At 40.5% G+C, this 18230-nt stretch overlaps 1 protein-coding gene across 1 annotated transcript in view; it reads left to right on the plus strand.

Moving 5' to 3' along the window:
- Positions 1-18230, plus strand: part of LOC117554875 (protein jagged-1b) — a 51198-nt gene that overhangs the window by 16857 nt on the left and 16111 nt on the right. The window contains exons 3-4 of the mRNA XM_034229444.1: positions 6168-6225; positions 16965-17213. Of these exons, the coding sequence (XP_034085335.1) occupies positions 6168-6225; positions 16965-17213 (307 nt within the window). The remainder of the gene's footprint in view (positions 1-6167; positions 6226-16964; positions 17214-18230) is intronic.

Below are 18230 nucleotides of genomic sequence, written 5' to 3' on the forward strand. Positions count from 1 at the left end.
AACAATCAGTTATTTAAGCTTTTGGAGTTAAATCCTTCCTTAAAACAACAGCTAATCATAAATGACTGAATGAAAACCCTGGTGGGGTATTTCCTTCCTAGAAACAGGAACATTACAGACTATACAATAAAGTGCTACCAGTCATTACTGCTCTATATGGTTGTGAAATGATTAAAGGACTGAATCCTGTTGTCTAAAATGATAAATGACACATTTAATCAACTTCAATCTCCATTGTAGTTAGTAGACTAATATTTTCAGGGCTAAAACAAGCATTGTATGTGGAAAAATAAAGAGCAATCGGTCTGATAATATTGGATGCCTGTTTGTGTCTGTATGCGTGTGCATGGTTGTGTGTGTGTTAGTGTGTATTCATTAGTGTGTGAGTACTGAGGGGAAATTCCTCTCTCAGGGCTGGGAGTTCTTCCTGTCGTAGAGCTGTGTTTTTACAGCCTGGCTTTGTCGGGATATCCTACCCTTCCCATGTCTGAGAGAGGGAGAGATGGATGGAGGGAGGGATGGCAAGGGGGAGAGAGAGAGGGGCATCAATATCGGGGGGAGAGTAAGGGGTCAGACTGAGAGACTGGAGGAGCAACAGAGAACAAGGTGGACTTTTTAAAAACCTTCATTAAATAGAATTTAACATGCCATCACAAACGTCTGCGGAGTGGTTTGAATTAGCTGCTGTAATCCTGAGATTCAGCGCTGTTAGACTGATGTGAGGCTGCAGGCGAGGGGACGGGGCGAGACGTCCAGACAGCCTGAAGACAGGGAGGATAATCATCTGGGCTAATGCTCCTGTTTTGACGTTTGATTTCTTGTTTTTTGGGAAATCCCTCTTCTCCCCGGCCATGCCAGGCTCAGATCTGCACGTCATCTATCAGAATGAGATCTGACTGAAAATGTTATTGTTTCTGAAGAGGAGTGGAAACAATTTATATCGAGAGAAAAAAGAAATAGACAAGAAGTTGCATGGCTTGGATGTTGAGAAAACCCTCTCCTCAATAGTCACCAACCTGGGTGTTAAAATGGATGCCCATCTGACCTTTGAGGCCCACATTAAACAGCTGTGCAAGAACTCCTTTTATCACCTCAGGAACATCGCCAAACTCCGCCCCACACTCACTCTGTCTGACGCCGAAAAGCTGGTCCACGCCTTTGTCTCCTCCAGGCTGGACTACTGCAATGCACTCCTCATCGGGATCCCCAACAAAAGCATCCAGAAGCTCCAATACATTCAGAACAGCGCTGCTAGGATCCTGATGAGGGTGCGCAAATATGATCACATCACCCCCATCCTTAAAGCACTACACTGGCTACCCGTGGAACTGAGGATCGAATTCAAGGTCTCCGTCCTCACCCACCAGTGTGTCCATGGAACTGCCCCTCCCTACCTCAAGGAACTCCTCACCCCCCATACCTCCTTGCGGACCACCCGCTCCAGCAACTCCAACTTCCTCAAACCCCCCAGGACTAAGCTCCGTACTATGGGAGACCGGGCCTTCTGCTCGGCTGCTCCCAGTCTGTGGAATGCTCTCCCCGACCAAATGAGAGCACCACAGACCGTGGAGGCTTTTAAAAAAAGGCCTCAAAACCCATCTCTTCAAAAGAGCCTTTGCCTGGACCTTTTTATCACCCTTTTATTATTTTTATTTTTTTTATTGCTTTTTATTAATTCTACCGTGTTGTGTAATGTTTATTTATACTGTTCATGCTCACTACTTGTAGCACTTCGGGATTTTAAATCAAATATGAAGTGCTTTATAAATGGAACCCATTATTATTATTAAAATCAAATACATTCAAATATATACTCTCACATGTCAGCTACAGTCGGGTGCTAGCTGATAACTGTTAACCTGTTTGAGAAATTTGTATCTGTTATTTGAGTACAAATTCATATTTGGACAGTTAAAACAACAATAGTAGGTCATGAAAACACGTTGATGTGTCACAAATTGTAACACAAAATTGTAAGCGTTTTAAGACTGTGCAGCATTTAAACAGGAAGTATGCTAGACTATTTATTTCCCCATTGTAGGAAATAATCTGTCTCCTAAAAGTTGAATCCAATGTCCTTTTTTGACTCTTCCTAGTGAGTTAAAAGGATTTGCAACACTTTTCCACAGCAGACGTGTTGATTTGTCAAACACAGGTGTAACTAATGAACTCATTATGCATGCTGCATTGCACTGCATTAATAGCTGGAGCAGAGCACATCGTTAATGTTATTTGTTACACCTGTGCTTTTCCTGCTAATACAATTCAACATGTTTTTTCAAAGTGATCTATAAATCTAATTCATTTGGGAACAAGAAAGACACAGGAGTGCTGTCCGACAGAAAGGCTATCATGATTTAGGGGGGTAAGATTTATTCAGAGTAGAAGGACATTGGACTTGAAAAAGGGTGATGGTGATCAACATGCCAGGCATTTCACTCGTGAAAACAATCAGCTGGCAGTATACAGCAGAGCTTTGTGTCTTTTGTGTAAAAATAGAAATGTTCATTGGACAACAGGAACTAATTATACAAATATTTTTGAATAAATATTCTCACTTGTTCATAAAAAGGCAGTCAGTTACACATTAAGGGAAGACAAACATTCAGCATTGGGAAACCATTTCAGATGATGTCAGAATTTAGAGTCCATTTTACATCTTGTCTTTTCATTACATTTTTAAGTGTATTCCAATTTTCTGGGAACGTCAACTTCACTCATAACAATGATATGAATGTAAATTAGTTAACATTTATCAGGCACAATAAAGTATGCTCTGAACTTTTTGTTTGTGGCGTTGGTGATTAACCAAACTTCAATGTTTAAAGGTATCTCTTGTTAATTTGACAACAGCAAGTCACAATTCTTACTTGATTCAATAATAGAAGAAATGTGCTAGCTCTACATTTCACACTCACTCCACACATACAGTACACACTTTCCCGTAATGTAATTTCCCTGCTGTCATTCTGGCCATTATCTCCACAAAATGCACACCAACATTGAGATGTTGTTTGAACCAAAGAGGAACAAATATCACTTGGTCGTGGACTGTGATCTTATCAGCTTGGTGATGTTTGCAGTCCGATTTTCCTCTCCCTTGACTTTGCCTTTGTCTGCGCCTCTAATGGCCGCAGGTCTCCCTGACCTCACACACTGTGTTTTGGAAAGGTTGTCAGGAAGAGTTTATTGCGGGTAATGTTCTTAATCTTTTTACACACATTCTGAGTCTTATCAGTGGTTGTTGTTGTGATTTTAACTTGGGAACCATGTCATACAGGATGCTCAGCCATGGCAACAGGGCTTACCGTAGATACACCCTTCCTGTATCGATGATATGTCCTACCTTACCTGGCAATGTGCACTGAATAAGAGCGAGAAAAAGAAAAGCAAAAGGCTCTAGACTTCCCACAGGTCTTAACCTGCTAAGTGTTGGCAGAGGGTCAGAGAGAGAGGCAAACAGTGGGTGGAAGGAAGGGTGAGGGAGTGAAGAGGGAGGACGATCAGAAAGACGATAAGGCTAAGAGGTCTGTGAGCAGGCAAACAGTGAGGTAATGCTGAGTTTGCATTTTGTATTAGTGGACAGTTTATCATAGCCAGTCTGATGCCAACAATCGCTCAAACTCAAGCAGCATTATTGAAGGTTTGAAAATAAATGTAAAAAACAAATCTGAAGGTTGGTGAGTTCAAAAGAACCGAGCTCATTAGACTCCGGATTCTGATATTTGTGGCATAGTTTGAAAATCTAAGCGGCAGGCTTTATCGGAGTACTTTCTAAAGATTAGACAGGTGTATTTTTATCCAGTACAAAAAAGGTATTGCCTATTTAGATTTAGTGTCTCAACATTTCTCATTGTTAATAATATTCTTGAGTCGTTAAGAGAGCAAAGAGTAGAGTCTGAAAAATGTCCTTTTACTTCTGGTACAACATTAAACCTCTGATTGTGATCTAATGTGATTATAATCGACTGCAAGATCTCGCAGGGTAATGATGTAAACCTTGAATACTAAACATTACTCCAGGAGAGAGTTTAGGCAGAATATTAATGTCTGCAGTGCATTTGTCTGCTACCTGCTATCAGCCGACCGTAATGAACCGCCTGCTGCTAGCACGTCTCATGATATCCACTACTTCTCTCTGTGTGTGGGTGGGTTTTCTCCCTCCCCGCTTTCTTTTTCTTATCTTATCACCTCTGTTTTCTTTTGTACTTTATTTTTATCTCATCATCTTTTTGTTCCCCCTACCTCTGATCTCTCTGTTCTCCATCACATATCTGAACATCTGACAAACTCCAGGAGTCCCACAAATCGTTATTCCACTGCAGCTTTCACGGCTTCACTTCTCCTCTTTCTTTGCCCTGTTTCTTTACATACTCCCTGCATAATTAACCTTTTGTTGCCCTTTTCTCGGTTCTTTTACTCCTCCTGTCCTCACCGCTTCATCTGTTACAGGACAGATATACTGGATGAACCTCCACTTTGAACAAATCCCTGACTCAGTGTTTTCTACACCACCAATTTTCTCTTCTCTAACATTCACACCTTTGCTTCAACCCTTCATCTTCACTTTCCCTCTTGGCGTGGCGCCACTTTCCTCGCCTCTAGCTACGGTCGCCTCCTGTGCCCAACACCTGCGTCCTACAGCATCTGTCTCTTCATCCTCCTCTCCTCCCACTCATCCTCCCTCTGGCAGTATACTCTCTCCCGCAAAGACGTGACCACACATCCATGCAGCCCTTTAGGAGAAACCTTACCCACAATGGTAGCGATTTGCATGGCAGGCGCTGGTACCTTTCACAGGAGGAAGGGATGCATTGAGAGAAAAGGAGTTGTAGGGGAAAGTGTTGCTCTGAATTATTAATTTATGGTCTATATACGATGAATTTATGTATCAAAAAGGAGACAGGCAAAAGAAAAAAATAACAGCTGTCCTCTATTATCTCTCCAGAGTGTGATATCTCTGTTAGCCCAAAGTCATCATTTGAAGATGTCCAGCTAATGCCCGAGTCCTCTGCTTGTGTACTGCAGGAGGAATTGATATGCAGACTTTATCGTTACATACTGTAAGGCTATGCATTTTTAATGCAATATCTAGATTTAATCACACAGGCTGTTACTGCTACTGGCAATACCCTTAATCCAGGGTTAACCTGCATGCAGAGTAAAATAAAACTAAATAAAGCACTCAGCTGCTCCAGGAGTTCATTACATTGAGCACATACATATCTGGACGTCCTCTTTCACCACATTGATGTAACGGTTCATTTCTCTCTGCACGGCTGCAGGTCGAGGTTTTCTTGAATCAGCACACAGCACAGCCTCGGCTTGATCGGGCAGTGAATCACTTCTTTTTTTTCAGGGCTTAGGGCAACGATCGAAACACACTAAAACTTGAAAACACATTGATGGAAATAAACTAGGCTCATTTACTGCAGTACAAGTAGTACAAGTACGTCAAAAGAGTAAGCTTACATTTACAGTAAGCTTACACTGCATTTATTTTGCTGCATACGTTACAACAAACTTTTAAATAATACAATTTTATGTATATGATCATGTTTTTAAATATGATTCATTTGTAGAGAGGAAACGAGGCAATGGTAGCTGTATACAATTAAATAATTCCCCCTTGTTGGATTAATAAAGGAATGCTTTGTTTCTGTACCTCGATAACTGCTGCTAAATATTCAGGTATATGAATAGTGTAACACTCCCTGTGCAGTTTTATGATAATGACTATTTATAGCCTACATTTCTACTTTTGATTAAGTAAAATATCCACATTGCCTCCAACAATGATTTTCAATGCTTTATTTTAATACACCTATTGCATTATGTATAAAGGAGATAATGCATTATGCATTCAAGATTCAATTAGTTACAGAGGTCATGTTGTGACACTTAAAAGTGAAGAAACTCTGCATAAGCTTTCCATTTGTAACCCACTTACATGAATGAATATAAATATCATTAATTTGCATTTATATCCTATCACACTGTTATTTAAAACTATGGACTGTTTCTCCAGTTAATCAGAAAGAGCCTTATTTATGAAAAGGTAGAAACACAGCTCATCTCTATGGCCTTCATCAATAAGAAACAGCTGAATTGATTTGTGTTGTTTTATGTGATACAATACTGATGATCTCTCTGTGTTTTCTTTACAGAAGTCCTTCTCTCTGGTGCTGGAGGCTCTGGACTACGACAACGATACGTCAGAATCAGGTGAGACGGCAGTGTGTGCATGTGTGTGTGTGTGTGTTTAATGCCTTTTTATCCTAAGCTAGGGTAAAAGGTTAAAAGAGAGGACGGTTCAATAAAGTTATAATCAGCTTGACATTTTCCAGCAGACAATGGAGAACGAGACGGATGCATGCTTGATTTGGAGTTTGAAGGCCATTTACTTTCTACTTTGTAATTGGTCTATCAACATCTCAAATGCTTAGATTTAAGTGCGTCAAAATTGAATTCGGAGAAATAGGTTTAAAAAGTTGTCTAGTTTTATCGCAGTCATGGCGGTGTGGTTTTCGCCTGTTCTGTGTTGTTGTTTTTTATTAAATTTTCTTTTGCATGTTATTTCTTATCTTGTAAGACAGGATTCAAAACATTTCAAAAATATTATTGCCTGTTATCTACAAATATATACAAATTGTTAACAAGCAGCAATTGTATCGAGGCGAGCAAAACACGAGTGCTGTTTACAGTATGTGTGGTTCAACATGGTGCAACAATGTGAAGATATCCCAGAAGGTCTCTTCTCCAGACCCTTTCATTTCCTGCTTGTCTCCTTGTTGTTACTCCTCATAATCGGGACAAGCTTCCTTGACAGGGAATGTGAGCGGCATGCTATATAAAGCACAACGCAGACACACAGGGCCGCCCCTGGCCAACTTGGGGCCCCAAGCGACATTGTGAGATGAGGCCCCCCCCCCCCCCCAACCGACAGGAGTGAAACACATTATTTTGGAAACAAAGTAGGCTACTTTGCAAATATAATTCCTGTTTATTATTAGTATCAACACAGTTATTTTTGTATACAGTGAGATAAATGGTAAATGTGCATGTACGTCTGCATTTCCTGCCAAATACTAGCCTCAAAAAGATTAAAATATAATGAATGCAAATAAACTACTTCTACTAATAATAATAATCATAATCATAATCAATAATTATATAAATACTATATTATTTTTATTATAATTTAGTTGTAATATAGTCAAGACAAAACATGCTTATGACATACTCAAAAACTGATATTTCTTAAATCTGTATTCATAGTTCCCTCTGTCAGCAATGTATCAACAACTACACACACATTTCTATCAGTATTTCTCTGTGTTGTGGTTGACATGATGATGACTGTTAGGAGTTAAGGGGAGAGGCTGAGCGTCACCATGATGATGACTGTTAGGAGTTAAGGGGAGAGGCTGAGCGTCACCATGATGATGACTGTTAGGAGTTAAGGGGAGAGGCTGAGCATCACCATGAAATGTGCAAATTGACATAAAAATGAATAAAAGGGGAAAAAATGCTCCATGTTTTTTTAGGCTGTAAACTTTAACTGTTATGTAAGCCAACTAGACAGACAGTGTATCACTCTTCCTCCTGTACATTAGCAGATAAAAGGCATAACATACTTGAATGAATGTTAAATAAAGAATGCTGGAAACAACTGCATCTCCATCAGCCTGTATGCTCTGCAGAGACTGCCTTCTTCATGTCCTGAATTGCAGCTGATGTTTTAATATGGCAATTTGACTTATACAACATTCGCAAGTTGTACATTTGACTCATACAATAACCCACCTTCGAGTGATGCTCTAGTTTCTTCATGTTTTGTTTTTTTCCCCTCTTGCTTGCGCAGGACTGAAACTGTCTTTTCACCGACATCTCTTCACCTGCACTAGTGGCCGTATCAAAGCCGTGATTGGTCAGATGTCGATTCATTGCAACGGTGTCGGGTTACAGACGTGCTCTCCTTCTCCGGCCCTGCAGACACACATACACACAGACAGATGTTACTACGCTGCGCTGGCAGCTCTGGGAGGGAAAAAAACATTTTTACTGTTTGCGCTCATCCTAATTTTCGGCCTTGATGTAACAACATTCATAATTAAGTCAAGGTAACACCCTTATCACCCCGGTTACACTTTTCATTTGCCCTGTACGATGGACGCTTTAAGTGATGAAAGTGGGGGGTGTTGGCTTATCAGGCGTCCGCAGCTCACAGCCAAAGTGGGTGTGGGATCGAGCGAGAGAGATAAATGCAATTTATGTAAACAAATATTTCCAAGGCACTCTTTTATAATTATTGGGGTAAACAGGTTTGAAATCATTTCAATGTATACTATAGGACAGAAAACCAAAAATATCGTTTAAAACTTGAGAGATACAAAAATATGCATAAATAAACGTTAACTAGGTAAAATAAGATATGAATGAACAACAAAAATAAAATAAGTTGCATTTATTTGCTATTGGCTATGGTAGGTTATTGGTTATGTTCAAATACTTATTTGATTATTAAAATGTAAACCAATCTTTTTCATATGGGTGTTTAGAGTTGTACCCCCTAGGTCAGGTCTCTAGTAATGTGTGCTCAAAGTGCACCCGATTGAAGCATTTTACTTTAAATGTTCAAACATTTCTTCCTGGGGGGGCATACCCCCGGTCCCCCCTAGAGGATGTGATGTCCACACCCCAATTCAAACATGTTCATACAATACCGAATACATTTGAAGCCTTTTTGATGTATATTACCAACATGTCAATACGTTTCTGTTTTTGTAGTATATTGGTCTTTTGTAGAAATTTTTCATTTATTCTTTATATATTCTATTGTGTATTCCTTGGGTACTTTTAGCTTTTCTATTGTACGATTGAAGTAAATGTGGGAAGCGTTTAACAACAGCCATTTACTTCAAAGATAGTTCGCAATGTTATTCTTATTTTTGTTAATCCTGGAAGAATGCCAGAAAAAAAGACATTTTCTTCAAGAATAAAAAAAAACATGACATTAGTAATTGTGAAAACAAATTAAATAAGTTGTTAGGTTAAGTCAGGGCCGGTTTTTGGCATAGGCGACATAGGTGGTCGCCTAGGGCGCCAGATCTGGGGGGGGCGCTGCGCTGGCAGCTCTGGGAGGGAAAAAAACATTTTGACTGTTTGCGCTCATCCTAATTTTCGGCCTTGATGTAACAGCATTCATAATTAAGTCAAGGTAACACCCTTTTCACCCCGGTTACACTTTTAATTTGCCCTGTACGATGGGCGTTGTAATTGATGAAAGTGGGGGGTGCAGCTCACAGCCAAAGTGGGTGTGGGATCGAGCGAGAGAGATAAATGCAATTTATGTAAACACATATTTCCAAGGCACTCTTTTATAATTATTGGGGTAAACAGGTTTGAAATCATTTCAATGTATACTATAGGACAGTAAACCAAAAATATTGTTTAAAACTTGAGAGATACAAAAATATGCATAAATAAATGTTAACTAGGTAAAATAAGATATGAATGAACAACAAAAATAAAATAAGTTGCATTTATTTGCTATTGGTTATGTTCACATACTTATTTGATTATTAAAATGTAAACCAATCTTTTTCATATGGGTGTTTTACGGCCCGTCCACACAGCAGCGTGCGTTGAAAGCTTCACCATTCACTTTGAATGGGGTGACGTCACTTTGCTGGCGTGGCTCGCTTCAAAAGTTGAGCAATGTTCAAGTTTTGAAGCCACGGCAGAAGCGTCAGCCAATCGAATCATATGCCAGTACAAGCTCTAGCCAATCAAACCGCTGCTTGTATGTCAGGGGCGGGAGATTCATGTGATTGGTTGTTGGTCGAGTTTCAGACACGCCCGCCGGCAAGCTTCAACGCACGCCGCTGTGTGGACGGGCCGTTAGAGTTGTACCCCCTAGATCAGGTCTCTAGTAATGTGTGCTCTAAGTGCACCAGATTGAAGAATTTTACTTTAAATGTTCAAACATTTCTTCCCGGGGGGGCATACCCCCGGACCCCCCTAGAGGATGTGATGTCCTCACCCCAATTAAAACATGTTCATATAATACTGAATACATTTGAAGCCTTTGATGTATATGACTTATGTCAATACGTTTCTGTTTTTGTAGTGCATTGGTCTTTTGTAGAGATTTTTCATTTATTTTTTATATATTCTATTGTGTATTCCTTGGATACTTTTATTTGTTCTACTGAACGATTTTCTGGCAGGGGGGGCGCCAGCTAAAATCTCGCCTAGGGCAACAAATTGGTTAGAACCGGCCCTGATGGTGTAGGAAACGGGCTCCGTGTTACAAGACGGGTCGGGGGTTTGGCGGTACCACTGCAGACTCTCTGCACACACACACACACCGCTGCAGACTCTCTGCACGAAGGAGCCACGGTGCTGCAGCTCCTGATCGGAGCAGAGACACACGTTCACTAAGCGGAAAAACGATATCCTGTCACCAGTGTTTGGACTAACGCGTCACAAGTAACGCGTTACTGTAACGCCGTTATTTTTGGTAGTAACTAGTACTCTAACGCATTATTATTTTTATTCAGTAACTCAGTTACCGTTACTACATGGTGCGTTACTCCGTTACTGCGTTAGTTTTTGTATATAGTCAACAGCCAGGCGAACAGAGATGAGAACTGTACTTAAGTACAGTACTTGAGTAAATGTACTTTGATACTTCCTGTTTCACATGCGGAGACGGGCTGTGGGCGTGTTTGTGTTGTTTACTAACAAGACTATCATAGCGGCGGCGGAGCTCAAGTCTAGTTTCTCCACCTGGAGATATTCTCACTATTTCACTTTTGTCGAGCACAAAGAAAAGAACGTTTTAGTTAAATGTAAGTTGTGTCTTGGCGGGTCAAATATCCTATCTACTGCCCAAACCAGTAATTTAAATCTCTTAAAACATCTGCAAAAACAACATGCTGGGACGAAGCTAGTAGCTAAGACCACAGAGACTCAGCCGACGCCACTCCACCTCCACCTAAGCAACAGCGGCTGGATTTTAACCAAAGGACTGTTATCCAGGGAAAAGTCGATAAAGCCATTGCACGGTATGTTGTAGAACACATGCAGGCTATTGCTACAGTGGAGTCACTCGCTTTCAGGGAGCTAGTTAGCATGATAGCATGTCCGGGCGGCACACGGCATATGGGACGGAAAACTTTTTCCAACTACCTGGAGAAAGAATATACAAAAATGGAAAGCCAGCTAATATCGATGCAATCCAGATTGCATATAATGCATGTCAAGTTGATCAACAGATTGTATTATTCTCCAATGCAATAACAGTACTGAAATGAAGGGCATTAATGGGAGCCCTTTTTCCAAGTAAAGAAAACGTTACTTTTCACAGTAACGCATTACTTTTGGGTGTAAGTAACTAGTAAAGTAACTGAGTTACTTTTGACATGAAGTAACTAGTAATGGTAACTAGTTACTGGTTTTCAGTAACTAGCACAACACTGCCTGTCACAGAGATCTGCTATTTTAAATTTTAAAGTCAACACATATCGACCCTAAATAAAGTCTATATTAAGAACGAGAGATGTTTTGACATTATGGCTTAAACAAATGACAAATGAGCGAGGGCGATGACGTCAGAGCATCGTCCTATGTGCCGGGGCTGAGCCCCGGACAGCCCTGGACAGCCCCGGCCCAATTTAACCCCTGGTTAGAGGCCCTATTTTATCAGTATGTCTGGACTGCACAGCAGTTACAATGGTCAAACTACATTAGAACATAATTGTCCCCATTTTGTCTTTAATAGTTACTAACATTAGATATTTTAATGAGATATGGACCGCAAAACAAAAAATGTCCCTGATTTTCATTTTTGAAATTAAGTCACCGAATGCAAGTAGTCGCCTTAGCTTATTTTGTTATGAGATGTGAATTACTGTTCAATTTAGTTGATGTAATGATCATTTGGTTCTTTTACATTAAAAAAAGGTCTTATGTTTGTTTTTTTTTCGGGGGGAGGCCCTTTTTCCAGTTTAGAGCAATAGCCCCTCCAAATGTCTGTGCACGTCCCTGGATAGGTGTGTGGGCTGTCTTTCATTTTGACACAAAGAACAATGGGGCCTATCCACCCTTATCCACAATGTAAAGTAATTCACACAGCCTCTTCCCTCTTCTCTCTGTGAGGAGCAGCAGGTTCAGCTTTCAGAACAAAGTAACAAAAAACTAAAATGGCATTACTTTTTTAAATATGTCGTGTAGTAATAGATTTATTTATTTTTCTTCTCAAGAGAGTAGGCTACCAGAATGTGTTTTTTATGTTAGTAACCTATTTCAAAACTAAAACAAAAAAAATCTCCTGGGGGAGAATCCCACCAGACCCCCCTGCAGGGGTTGGGTTTTCGGCATGTCAACTCTTTTACCTGCCTTTTTATTTCATACAGTTCAATTTGGATTGAGACAGGGAAATAATCTAAACCTCACGGGTGGCGTTTCACTGTCAAGGGGAGCGTGTATGTAATTACATTGCAAATACTGACATGAGCCCTACCATAGATTACCCAACACAAATACTCTCTCGCAACTGCCGACCCGTATTGCGCATGCTCAGATCTAAGAACCAGTAGAAATGATAAAAAAGTAAAAGTCTACTGCTTATTGTTCTACTAGGCCAAAATAGAGTCAAAGAGTATATGAGAGTGAGAGTGTGTTAATTAATATATTTGGCAGTTTGGAGTAAGTCTGTAGATTTGTTTGTGTGTGTGTGTTTCATGTATAGCTCTCACGATAATTAATTTTGTTGGATACATTTTCCCGGAAATTATTGCGATAAACGATAATATTGTCGGCACCGTTGTATGACCATTTTAGACCACTGACATAATGATAATATATAATAATAATTCAAGTACATCCTTTTAAACTGCTAGTCACATCCTCATGTAAATGGCAATTTATCGAGTTCATTTTTATTTATCGTAAGATACGTCAATTCATTGCTTATCGCGACAGGCACACAATAAAACAGTGGAAACAAACATGTGTTTGACTTTCATTAGTGAATGAAACTTTGTGCCTTTTATAGTCTGTGTCCAATATTGTGTATTTGTATATATTGTATATATATCCTATATATAGGCTATGCTAAGGTCCTGCTGCTGACACGATAGCAGTCATTTCGTGCGCATATGTAATTAAACCCATGATATCAAAATCTCACTCCAGCCAGGTACCCAAAGTTGGCAACCCTGTACTACGCCTTCCTCATTCCTGTCATGCCACAGTACTCTCTTTCATCTAACCATCCTCTCAGCTAGTCATATCCAAAAGATGGCGGAGATAAAGAGAAACTGTGTTCATCTCTCCTTCACTCAGCCCTCCAGAGCTTCTCCTACATCTTGTTTGCATTATCTGTCGTTTCCACCTGAGCTCCTGTCAGTCTTTATATTGGGTCTAAAGCCGTTCTTTAGGCCTGCAGCTTAGCTCAGCCCAAACACGGCCGTCCTGTAGCAGACTGACTGGACTTATCAGGCCCTGCTGCTCATCAGAGAGGATTACCGTGCACAACTGAAACAGTCCCTGGAAATAGTGAGAAAATATGATGTCGTTTATGCAACAACAGTATGACCTTCTGTGGGATTTTGTTTAAATAACATGTAGCCGGTGTTAATGTGCAAGGGCGTATCTTGACTATTAGATCATCATTTGATTGATGATCTAATAGTTTGACGGTTTCGGTCCTCGTTTTTATCGGTTATGATAACATTTGACTCTCCAATTGCTAGAACTGGGAAAACACAAGCGACAGTGTAGCCAGATTGTCCAAATAAGGGCAGCTGAAATGTTGTTAAATACAACAATCCTCTAGTGCATGGGAAATCTGTTCTAAGTCACTTTCACCTTTTCTTCTATAAAGGTTTGGCTAACCTGCTAAGTTTCGTTTTTAAATTGCATTTACCAGTTTCCAGTTTATTGAGTACACCTAGCTAAAATCGTAGTCTACTATGACAATCCGGTAATAAATCCTATCTTCATGAAGGTTGTCAAGTTTTAACCTCATGATTATTTTGGAGGTTATAGTTTGCATTTTAAAGAGAGGTTTTTCTACAAACCACTAAAAGATGTGAGAAAGTGGCAAGAACTTGTAAATGTTCACAGTATATTGTGATACTTGTTTTGAGTAAGAAACCTGTCAATAGGAAGAGAAATGTGTTTTATGTTAGCTTGCATGTGGCAAATGTGGTGAATCTGGGCCGTGCAGGTTTGTCTCAACCAGTCTAATCGTCTGATCTCTTTTTTTTCTTGCCTGTTCTGAATTATTTTCAGCAATGTCACAGCGCTCCCAGATCCCAGCATTTAAAGGTACCCAATGAAGTTTTTACTTGTAATAAAAATAGCTTATTTATCACTTGAAGCCCTTGTGTATATCTAACTTGCATGTCATACAAAATATTTGCAGAGCTGAAACTAAAATGTAAACATATATTGCTAGCAATCATCTTCTTTGAGTTTGTTATTGCCCCCCAAATGCTGATAAATTGATTAGCATGATGACGTGACTGTTACGCACAAGGATGCTGATGCGTTTGTGCACAAGATAAAATCATTGCTTCCTCCCTAACATCACTAGTGGGCAAACACTCCAAAGAGAGTACTTTTTAACTTAGCCAGAATTATTAGAATAAACCCAAACATCCTAAAACAGCTGCAGTTTAATCTTCTCTATGTTCTTCCTTCTGCTCTAATATGTATTGGGTCGTTTTGTGTGCAAATTTGCTGCCGTGTTCACCCATAATTCAAGTGTATTGACGTAACACTCACAGCCACAAAATTACCACCCCCGCTGGACAAGAAGTGAAATTCAATATTAGAAGCGTCATAAACAAGACCGGCTTGTACATAAAATTCAAGACACATGTTCAAACTTAATGCTTTTATTTAGATGAGAATGACTTCATCCGAACATCCTAGATTTTAAGATAAAAACAAGACTTCTCTGAGAATTATCCACATAAATCAAATGGGGGAGATACAAAAACTATCCAGCTGATATATGAGTTTCCTAAAGTGTTCTGTATTGATTTGTTGCTTCAGGTGATGTGGAATACCAAGTCAAAAGAAGGCGTTTTCTCTCATGCAGTGTTTTTCTCAGCCACTTCCAATATCAGGCATTTTATATAGCAGCAGTAAGTGAGGCCACAGAAAGTGATGTAAGTCCTCTTGCTACCTGCAGACACAATGCTGTCAGATATTCAGTTGTGTGTCATTTCAAGAAGAGTTTCTTATTGCTTTTTGTTTTTATCAAATATTTGTGCTTCACTCTCTGTATTCATATGTTTTCCTGTACTGGTTGTGCACTTGTCATTGTGCCATTTCTTCTCACATTAGAGATAATCAGGCAGTAACATACCTTTCCTCCTGTTCCCGCTGATAATGTTATCTTTTTTTTACTTGTTTTCTGTTGGAGAAAAGGTGATTCGGAAATTAGCCCTTTGACATGTCAGTCATAAAATAATAAGTGTTTGTAGAAAAATACCCTCAGATTTGACTAAAGGCAGAGGACGATGCAACGGCTGAGCTAACAGAGCGCTCAGCGTCTGCTCTGTTTCCATTCCCGTTTTTACTCTCTTAAACACACACACACACACACACACACACACACTGACACAAGTCGACCAATATGTGCCCCTGTTTTCATTCCTTTGTGTCAAACCACAGTGATCTCATCTCTCCATCAGGCAGTTTGCTATGTGTGTGTGCTAATAGCTGCCTCCCTTCCTCTTTGGCTCTGTTAGGCTCTGTTTGCCTCTGTCACACACACACACACACACACACACACACACACACACACACACACACACACACACACACACACACACACACACACACACACACACACACACACACACACACACACACACACACACACACACACACACACACACACACACACACACACACACACACACAGAGAGAGACCACTACCTCACTTCCAACAAGGCTTATTTTTTCTGCATTACTATCTAACAATCTTTCCCTTTATCTCACCACCATATCTTAAGTACACACATGAATACATTGAGACACACAGATCTACGCACTGCACACACATTCTGGGTGCTTTGTGTGTATTAATACGCTGTCAGAGGAGATAATAACTTAGTTTGGGATGACAGCGCCTCTGGGAAATCCCCTCCGGGGGTCGTCTGGTCCTCTCTGGTGTTCAGACGGCCCTCTTCTCTGCTGACCCCTGACCCTTTTCTCTGGTCATATAGTCTGCATCGCTTTTCATACTCATACTGTTTTTCAGTTCTTCCTTTCTGGGGATCTTGTCAAGTGCTCTAATGTTGACGGGGGTACCTAATCAATTCTGGGCTCACATAGTAGACAATAACACATACATTTCAAATTGCCTATTATTTTTTTCTTTGACCTGTCCTCAGCAAAATGACTGAGACCACATTTATTTTAATATACAAAATGCCAGTCTTAAATGTATGCTTGCAAGGTCAAGAAAATCAACTCAAAACACAGACATTTGATGGTCATGTGTTCCTATTAACTTCTTATAGACATGAGCTACAAGCGCTTTGAGGGGTCTTAAAGACTGGGTAAAGCGCTATATAAGTACAGTCCATTTACCATTTACCATTTACTATAAAACTACAAAAGCTCTTAATTCTCTCTGCAGACTTTTTACTTTGCACCAAACAGCAGACACACAGTTAGAGATTAGCACAACTGGTGCTCTCATTGTATCTTTTAGCAATTTAGGAGTTGTTGACCAAACAGAGCTTAAAGGAAAGTGAATACTGCGCTCACATTTGTCAGTGGCCAGAAACTCGACTCCAAGTGATAATATGTCAGTGTTTTGTATACAAATATTATTCGGCAGGTTCAGGAATGGTATTTTTTTTAAATATCAAATAATGGTGGCTCATGTGTGTTAATCTGAAAAGTATTTTACTTTATTTCTCCTCCCTCAGGTCAGTTGATTGAGCGAGTCCTGCTGTCCTCCATGTTGAACCCCAGTGAACAGTGGCAGACGTATCGTCACCACGGACAGCCTCTCAGTCTAGATTACCGGCTTCGCTTCCGCTGTGATTCAAACTATTACGGACCCTTCTGCAACAAGTTCTGCAGGGCCCGCGATGACTTCTTTGGACACTTCAACTGTGACCCCAGCGGCAACAAGGTCTGCATGGAGGGCTGGACGGGACCAGAGTGCAAAGAAGGTGAGAGAGTCCATAGCTACATGAGAGAGCACAACAAGATGTTTTTTTAGCTTGTGTTGTGATTGAAAAACAAGATTTAAAGGTGAAATGTCATGCTTTTCCGGTTATTACCCGTACCCTTGTGTGTTATGAAGGTTTGTATGCATGTAAATGGTGTGCAGAGTCAAAACCCTCAAAGTACACCCTGTAGCGAGTAAACTCTAACACAGAAAATACCTCCCCAAAACGCCTCGTTGGAGATACGTCACTGTCCATTTGATTCTTCCGGGTACATCATGATGTCATGTCGTCCCCGGAACGAAATGGACCAATCCGTGGAGCCGTTACGTTACGTCCGCGGAGCCGTTACGTTAAGCTCCCGCTGATTGGTCCAAATTGACCAATCCACGGACTTCCTCAAACACTCAGTGCAGGCAGCTCTGCTGATTTCTCCTCCCTGGCTGCAGGCTGATAACAGACAGTTGGGATCGCGGCGAAATTCTCTCTGCAGACCCATTCTCACAGCGTTTATCAACCTTTTTCTTACTCGATATCAAGCCACACTTATTGTTTTTACTTCGGCTGTGACTTTGTGTGTGCTCAGGATGAACTGTGTTTCGCTGTGTATCGCTAAACAAGGAAATCACACCTCCACGGAGCTCAGCGCGATTCACAACGTCCCGACTGGTCCCGACCAATCGGAGTACACTCGGCTCACAGGGAGGGGGGGGCAAGAGCTGCAACGAGCTGCAACGAGCTGCAACGAGCCGTTTAGTGGAGAGAGTGAATACTGCTGAATACACATACACATACTTTACAGAGATGCTGTATGAGAAACCAATGTGAGTTTGGATAATTGCACAGTATAAATCTATTCTAGTAGACCTCAACAATGGAATTATGATCAGTGGAAATGGCCATGACATGGGACCTTTAACATGTTAATCAGTGAGCTGGTGCTGGAAGATACATTTATTACATTTGGACAGAGCCAGGCTTGCTGTTTCCTCCTGTTTCCACTCTCTCTGCTAAGCTAAG

Source organism: Gymnodraco acuticeps, unplaced genomic scaffold, assembly GCF_902827175.1.
Source record: "Gymnodraco acuticeps unplaced genomic scaffold, fGymAcu1.1, whole genome shotgun sequence".
Classification (NCBI taxonomy): Eukaryota; Metazoa; Chordata; class Actinopteri; order Perciformes; family Bathydraconidae; genus Gymnodraco; species Gymnodraco acuticeps.